We start from the raw sequence: 8,977 nt of genomic DNA on the forward strand, positions 1-8,977 counted from the left end.
GTAAAAAATAGACACAGCTTTTGCTTCACAAGACATTAATTGATGGACTGCAAGTCATGTCTTATTGGTCTTTTTTTAAATAAATAATAATAATAATAATAATAATTCACCGAAAATGAATATTCTGTTCTCATTTACTTGCTTTGATGTCATTCCAAAACTTTGAGCTGAATACTGACAAAGCTTCTAACCACACAACGAGTAAATGTTGACAGAATTGCCATTTTTGGTATCTCTTTAAGCTCAGTATTTTATGAGCACAGACACCAGCTGTGTTTTATCCCCATGTAACCTTACTGCGGTCTGAGCAGGGTGAAGCCTGCTATCTAGATGCTGCATTGGTCCCACTACATTCATCTGTGTTGTTTACTCTCTTGCTTTTTACTGACCCTACTAAGCTCTAGATACATCTGTGCACAGCTGGCGAGTGTGCCCCAAATAACTGTCACACTGATCTGAGAGCTGTCAGCAAGATACAATGCTGCTCTGAGTATAACCAAACAGTGCTGGTTGCCATTGACTTAGTATTTGTTTTAATCCACACTATGGAAGTCAACGGCTACCAGCAACTGTTTGGGTACTAACACTCTTCAAAATATCTTCCTTTATGTTCAACAGAAGAAGGAAACTCATACAGGTTTGAAATAACTTGAGGGTGATATGACAGAATTTTCATTTTTGGATGACCAATCCCTTTAAATGTTAACAGGATACCCTTTACAACACTGCAATACAGCTAAATATTTTCTCATACATCCCAATTTAATATTCAGGGAGAGCATTATAGCCATTTGTAGGTTACAGTATGTAATGCATTGGATGGTGCTGATTTTGAGACTCTAAACTCTTTTCATGAGTTTCTCAGACAGACCCTGTTTTGATTTGTGGATTATAGGGGATTTTCAGTTTCTAGATAGATTTACAAATAAAAGCAGGGGGAGGGGAGAATCTAACCACTGATTTGAGCAAGAATGGTACCTTAGGAGGAGAAGAAAAGAGAGGAGGCTTGCGGCAGTCTGGAACATAATGACACTTACAGAGCATTACAACCAAGAAAAGTGTTTCTTTATGAATGTGTCAAACAAGTGCTGTGAGGAATAAAGGCAGCCATGTCATGATATTATTTTTATGTGATTGTGGGAAGGATATATGAAGGATACCCAGCTGGCGTATGATTATTACATTTTTCAGTATTGCAAAGATTTAAATGAATTCAAATGGCAAATACAGAGACTGTATATAAGAGGAAATACACACACACACACACACACACACACAGAGGATGTTACTGGTGTGAGAGAAGCAGCAGGGGTCAGTGTGATGGAGGGGGTCATTAACACTCATCTATAATTCAACAGCAGCAGCAACAGCGTGAAGAGAGCAATGAGAGGATGAGAATGACAATAACCAGGATTTGCATGAAGATAGATAGACAGACAGACAGACAGACAGACCGACCGACCGACCGACCGACCGACCGACCGATAGATATAGATAAGTAAACAAGACAATGCACTCTCATAGTTCATTTTCTTCACAGTTTTAATATTTTCATCCACATTTGTCACAATATCATTGTAGATCCTTGGTGGTGCAAATATGAAGAAGCACTATACTGACATCACAGCTGATCATCAACCAATAGCAAGAGTCAAATAAACAGACAGGCACTTCTCCATAAGATTTTCTCTGTGAAAGGGCAAGTAGGGCTAGATGCAGTGCAATGGTAACACGACAAGATGCTAAACACTGTTTTACATTCATATTTTCATAGTGTGTGGGCTGCACATCAGATCTTCAAAATTTAGTCTGATGTTTAAGATATTAAGCTTGAAATAACACATTTTGGTTTAAAAATTTTTTGGGATCTTGCTGAATCTGTGAGAAAAGATACACAGCAGGGTAAAGACCCATTTGACCAGATGCCAAAAGACAAACATTTTAAACATGTTATAATAAAGATAAGACGTTATACACCTTTAAGTGCTGCCGGACTGAAATAACAAGTGAAGTGACCCTAAGGGATCGGTAATAAAAACAAGAAATGAAAAAGCTGCTCTGGGAAAAAAGCGAAAGCTCCACTTGACACAAATAATGAAACAAGAGCAAGACAAGTGCTGTGAGAATGAGCCACATCCATCGTATTACAAAAACATTCTCTATATCTGAAGGGACCATTGTGCGGTAATGCTTTGAGAAGAAGGGTATGAAATAACACAAGCAACACGAGACGCAAACAGGCCTTTAAAAGCCTTCGGCAGCAGCTCTATCCGAAGTGACACAACCACACACACAGACAAATCCCTTCCCTGCAGAAACAAACACTCAGTGAGAGTGTAGCTCTACGGTAAATATATTCTATACACAGACCAGGACCACAGCACAGTTGTCATACCTCTCAGGCCATTTTTGTCTCATTTACCCTCGCCTCAAAAAAAGAAAGGTATCAACCCATGGCCCTGCTCACTGCCGGGGATGGGAGCTCTGAAGGCAGGGGTCCACAGGGTCCTTGACGGCCCCTCCAAACACGTCCACATCTCGGTCCGTCCAGGGCACTATGTTCCCCAACCCCAAGTGGTCTGCACATGCCGCCAAAGCAGCAACCTCTGTTGGCGATAACACCCGGTCCCACAGGTTAAATAATGAAAGCTCCCCAACAAGAGCCTGGGATGCATCAAACCGCCCACCAAGGGTATCCTGCAGAGGAGCCAAGGAGAGCGGAAGGGTTACACATGGATAAACATTATGTTGCATCAGAAATACTGTGCCAAAATGGTACCATTAAGGGTCCAAAACCTTGTCACTGGGGTAGGACCCTCAAAGGTATACCTTTGTACCTTAACAACCCTTGAAGGATGCAAACATTGTCAGGAAAAACTGTGCAAAAACTGAGGCACTTACCTTTAAAGAACAACTTTGTACTTTATCTACCCCTAAAAGGTGCATATTAGAGTAGAAATATGTAGCTTTATGGCACTACCATGAATCTTTTAGGGCTAAATAAGGTGCAAAGATGTCCTGTTGAGGATACTGCCCCAGTGACAAGCTTTTGCACAACTGAAGGTACAATTTTTGCACATTTTTTTCCCAAGAGTGAAGGTGTACCTTTGAGGGTGTATTCAGACTCTTCAATGATTCACTGTCTTGCTTACCTGTTCCTGTCCCAACACCAAGACGCCCCCGGATTTGATTGGGTGCCATGCGGACAAACCTTCACCCCGTCCTCTCAACTTTCCACCTTGATATGCTTTCCAAACTCCATCCCGTAGGGTCCAACTCACACATATGTGCTGCCAGATGTCCTGGGGCAAAGATAGAGGCAGCTGTGCCACCTGTAAATGGAAGGAAGGGTTGAGTCCATCAGCTGTATTGCACAAGGTTGCTGTGAAGGGAAGATTTAGTGCAGGGTTCCTCAAATCTGGACATGGAGGGCCACTGCTCTGCAGAGTTTAGCTCAAACACTACCAATCATTTTGTAGTAACTCAAGTAGACCTTGATTAGCTTGCTCAGGTGACGTTGACTCAGGTTAGAGCTAAACTCTGCAGAGCAGTGGCCTTCTAGGCCCAGATTTGAGAAGCCTTGGTGTAGTAGGTCTTACCTTATCATTGATGAGTAGTTCTGCTGGATTATGAATGCCCTGCAACAGGACAAGTTCATTGGGTTGTTCCGGTACAGCATAGGAAAATGGCGTCCCAATTCCACTCTCAGCAGGCTTGAGCCACAGACATGCCGTGAAGGCGTACATCTCTGGAATATTCCGCCGGACAAGCCCGTACATGTAGTTAGTCCGCACAGGGAAGGAAAGTTTATACCCTTGTGGGTAACTGTAATCTGTAAGACCTGGGAAGTAAAGATCGAGAGAGTGAGTTGAAAATGAAGCGACCATTTCATCCCCTTTCCCTTGAGTTTGACCAAACCTTCCTCCTTACTCTGTTCCAGCTCTGCAATACGCTCTTGCAGGGTGTTGATTCCCTGGTCTATGTGCTGGTGGTTGCTCTGGGTCTCTTTCCAGAGGTTCTTTCTCTCCTTCTCCAGCAGCCTCATCTTTTTTTCCAGCTCTCCCTCCAGATCCTCCACAGGCCTGCCAGGCTCGCTCACCACTACACTCCCCAGTGTGCTCACAGTATGCTCAGTGTGGTTCATCGCTGCCGGGCCTATCTCCAACTGCAAGATAATTATGCAATAAGTCAATATCGCAAAACCTAATACATCCTGTTCAAGAAATGTACCAGATCCAAATGTATTAGATCCATTTGAATTACAGGAACTCAAAAGAATGATTTGTTCTTGAATCAGACATACTGTACTTTTCGAATTAATTCTCATTTAAGGAGAGCTAGAAAGGATGTCAAGATTTTGAGTGAACAATGACTTACATTTCGTTCTGTTCCTCAAACACTTATTATATGGTTTCAGAAGACTTGGAATATGATGCATGAGTTATACAAAATAACTTTTGAAATCTTTTATGGGGCTTTTACATGCTTTTTTGAAGCTTGAAAACTCCCTGTAATTGCATAGAAAACAGTGACCACTACATTCTTTAAAATGTCTGCTTTAGTGCTCCACAGAAGACAGAACGTCGTATGGGTTTGGAAGGACATGAGGGTGAGTAAATAAACTCACATTTATTTTATATAGTTTTTCAAAATAGAAGCTTTACAGAAAAAAATTAGTTTCAATAATAATGAAATCTTGCCCTAATGAACAGGAAATCTATTTTTTAATTTCAGCAATAACAAATCTGGTCCATAAGTCAATATCACAACATCTACAATTCAGGTGTGACTGCTGACAGTGTTCCAGCTGGATGAGAACCTGTACTATTCTCTCCTCCGTCATGATTTATGTATGTCTTTCTACCATGGAGGGGAAAGCAACCACCAGGTGAGAAAAACACACAAAGACACATAAAAACCCTGCTGAAAAAACAATAGAAACCATCACAGAAATTCTAATGGTTTCCACTACAAATACCATTACAAACCATCAAGTTTTAACCATTAAAACCATTGAAAAATAGGTTTCTGTAGTGTGTTTTGGGACATATTCCATTAGGATTTAGTGGTTTTAACAAGCTACCAATAGAAGGCAACCACTTATCAGTAGAAATCCACAGGGTCCATCACAGTTTCCATTAAAACCCGTACAATTACCATCATAACCAGTAAAACCATTACAAATTTTGTGATGGTGTCTATTGTTTTTTCAGCAGGGAAGTACTACAATATGAACAGGCACAATGAATTATCCCCCTGATCTTGAAGATTTGCATGCATCCTTGCCTACAAAACCATTTCCCCTAAATACCTCCATGGCAGCAAATTCCAAAAACCTTTTAGACTTAAGTGTTTATAGTGTCTCACACCAACCTCCAACTTCTCTATGCGATCTTTGAGTTGAAGAATCACTTTCTCCAGTTCCTCCACAGCCCGCGCCGTCTGCAGCTGTACTGCAACCGAGCTGCTCACATCGTCCCCGGCCATGTGGCGACGGTTGCCTGCCCAAACCCCCATACTCCTCTCGTGCAGACTCCTTTCCTCCAGTCCGCTCTCACACTCCGCGAGTTTCCCGGTGAGCTCCGTGATGGTCCTCTGGTCCATGAGGATCTGGTCGTTTTGCTGCATGACGATCTGCCGGAGCTCCTCAGCAGTGGTGCGGAGGCTCCAGTCCTCCTCATCTGCAAACGGGTCATCGGCTTGTTGTCTCAAACCCCTGGATTTACAATCACTGATGGGCACAGGGGTACAAATGAGTCGATTGAGGGTGAACTGTTTCGGACTTGGCCCAGTGACGTCCCCGGTACTGAGCTCATTGAGCGACGGCATCTCCAGGCCGATGTCCAATCCGCCGCCTTCATAAGATTCAGCACCATGGAGAGCTCCGAGCGGCCCGGCGTGCGCTACGGATCCAGGCAGCGGCTCCAGGAGCGACAGTGAGCGGTTGCCGGATAGCGCCTGGGGCGCGGCGGCCGAGGATCGTGAATACACGCTGGCGATGATGCAGATGACTGCGCCGAGAAAAACCAAGAGGCCGGCGGAGACAAAAACCACGACGAACTTCATCTAGCCGATTGAGATTTACAAAAAAAAAACGCTGGATGTAGTTTTATCGATGTTTAATATTTGCAAACGGCCGGTTTTCACCATCAGAAGCAGGTCTGGATGAAACGAAGGTCGATCGCATTGGCTGTTTTTTCCTCCGCTCGCAGCAGATGATGCTGCGCCTCCTCCTTTTCTGTTGCTAAGTGCCCCTCTGGCCGGTTTCTATGGCTACCGCGAGCAATGGAGGGTGGTGAGAGACTGTGATGAAAATGCGTGATATGTGTTACATTGATGTAAACAGCTTTTGGGCTCTGCATCATCATCTAGGAATACTCTGAACAGACTGCGTTACTGACGAGAAAATACACATTAGAACATTATGAGTGATTCTTGATATAAAATAATTTCGTAATGAATCTGTCACTGATATGACAAAGATGTCTGATTTATGTGTGAATGTATTTATGTTTTGTGCCTCATACTCGATGTGTTAAAAAATTCATAACTTTATCAGATATGGAAATGACAGTTCTGACCTTTAAGCTCGTCTAAATAAATTATCAGCTGTTTAAACATCCACTAAACCAGTGGTTATATGTGGCAACTGGTAATGATATAGTATCTTGAACACAAAAACTAATTTTAAATGTTTTTGAAAGAAGTCTCTTTATGTTTATTTGATTAAAATAAAAATTACAAATATGTTTCTGTGAGTGGAAGGTTAATTTTTCCAGTGTATCAATGTGCTGCTTAATTTTTAAGTGGAAACCATGATCAAAAAAAAATTCAGGATTCTTTGAATAAGTTAAAATAGACGGCATTTTTGAAATACAAATGCTTTGTTTTGTAACAAAGAAATCTGTAGTTACTTTTGATGAAATGAATGCGCCATTGCTGAATAAAAGTATTCATTTCTTACGAATTCTGACTGACCAAATATTAGAAGAGTATTTCATATACACACACAAAATTAAATAGTAAATAAAATATACGCCACCTACTGGTGTATCAATGTACTCCAGCTCATGTATTGCAGGTGTGGAAAGTGAAAGTGATTCCATAATTAAATAACTAATACAACTTAAACAAACATAGCTCTAATTACTTAGGCGAAAATGACGTTCTCTTTCTAATATGTATGTGAAATAGTATCAGAAAATAAATTAAAATGTGAGAAAGATGGAAAAAAAACATCAAATAAGCAATTTACTCGATATATAAACCTTGAGTGTGTTAAAAACATCTTAAGTGTCATGTAAGCAATTTACTCGATATATAAACCTTGAGTGTTTTAAAAACATCTTGTGTGTCATGTAAGCAATTTACTCGATATATAAACCTTGAGTGTTTTAAAAACATCTTGTGTGTCATGTAAGCAATTTACTCGATATATAAACCTTGAGTGTTTTAAAAACATCTTGTGTCATGTAAGCAATTTACTCGATATATAAACCTTGAGTGTTTTAAAAACATCTTAAGTGTCATGTAAGCAATTTACTCGACATATAAACCTTGAGTGTTTTAAAAACATCTTAAGTGTCATGTACGCAATTTACTCGATATATATAAACCTTGAGTGTTTTAAAAACATCTTAAGTGTCATGTAAGCAATTTACTCGATATATATAAACCTTGAGTGTTTTAAAAACATCTTAAGTGTCATGTAAGCAAGTTACTCGATATATATAAACCTTGAGTGTTTTAAAAACATATTAAGTGTCATGAAAGCAATTTACTCGATATATATAAACCTTGAGTGTTTTAAACACATCTTAAGTGTCATGTAAGCAATTTACTCGATATATAAACCTTGATTGTTTTAAAAACATCTTAAGTGTCATGTAAGCAATTTACTCGATATATATAAACTTTGAGTGTTTTAAAAAGATCTTAAGTGTCATGTAAGCAGTTTACTCGATATATATAAACCTTGAGTGTTTTAAAAACACCTTAAATGTCATGTAAGCAATTTACTCGATATATAAACCTTGATTGTTTTAAAAACATCTTAAGTGTCATGTAAGCAATTTACTCGATATATATAAACCTTGAGTGTTTTAAAAACACATCTTAAGTGTCATGTAAGCAATTTACTTGATATATAAACTTTGAGTGTTTTAAAAACATCTTAAGTGTCATGTAAGCAGTTTACTCGATATATATAAACCTTGAGTGTTTTAAAAACATCTTAAGTGTCATGTAAGCAATTTACTCGATATATAAACCTTGATTGTTTTAAAAACATCTTAAGTGTCATGTAAGCAATTTACTCGATATATATAAACCTTGAGTGTTTTAAAAACATTAAGTGTCATGTAAGCAATTTACTCGATATATATAAACCTTGAGTGTTTTAAAAACATTAAGTGTCATGTAAGCAATTTACTCGATATATATAAACCTTGAGTGTTTTAAAAACATTAAGTGTCATGTAAGCAATTTACTCGATATATATAAACCTTGAGTGTTTTAAAAACATTAAGTGTCATGTAAGCATTACTCGATATATATAAACCTTGAGTGTTTTAAAAACATCTTAAGTATCATGTAAGCAATTTACTCAATATATATAAACCTTGAGTGTTTTAAAAAAAACATCTTAAGTGTCATGTAAGCAATTTACTCGATATATATAAACCTTGAGTGTTTTAAAAACATCTTAAGTGTCATGTAAGCAATTTACTCGATATATATAAACCTTGAGTGTTTTAAAAACATCTTAAGTGTCATGTAAGCAATTTACTCGATATATATAAACCTTGAGTGTTTTAAAAACATCTTAAGTGTCATGTAAGCAATTTACTCGATATATATAAACCTTGAGTGTTTTAAAAACATCTTAAGTGTCATGTAAGCAATTTACTCGATATATATAAACCTTGAGTGTTTTAAAAACATCTTGTGTGTCATGTAAGCAATTTACTCGATATAT

At 38.8% G+C, this 8,977-nt stretch overlaps 1 protein-coding gene across 1 annotated transcript; it reads right to left on the reverse strand.

Annotated features, from left to right (window-relative positions):
* Nucleotides 1–1,538: 1,538 nt before the first annotated feature.
* On the reverse strand, nt 1,539–6,243 carry LOC107664882 (neuronal pentraxin receptor-like). Its single transcript, XM_016455571.1, has 5 exons — nt 5,374–6,243; nt 3,931–4,165; nt 3,600–3,841; nt 3,153–3,332; nt 1,539–2,697 (listed from the first exon to the last, which is right to left on the reverse strand). Exons 1-5 carry the CDS (start codon nt 6,064–6,066, stop codon nt 2,464–2,466), a joined length of 1,584 nt encoding a protein of 527 aa, XP_016311057.1. The 5' UTR covers nt 6,067–6,243; the 3' UTR covers nt 1,539–2,463.
* Between the last annotated feature and the right edge of the window lie 2,734 nt (nt 6,244–8,977).

This window comes from Sinocyclocheilus anshuiensis, unplaced genomic scaffold (genome assembly GCF_001515605.1).
Source record: "Sinocyclocheilus anshuiensis isolate Anshui unplaced genomic scaffold, SAMN03320099.WGS_v1.1 scaffold417, whole genome shotgun sequence".
NCBI classification, from domain to species: domain Eukaryota; kingdom Metazoa; phylum Chordata; class Actinopteri; order Cypriniformes; family Cyprinidae; genus Sinocyclocheilus; species Sinocyclocheilus anshuiensis.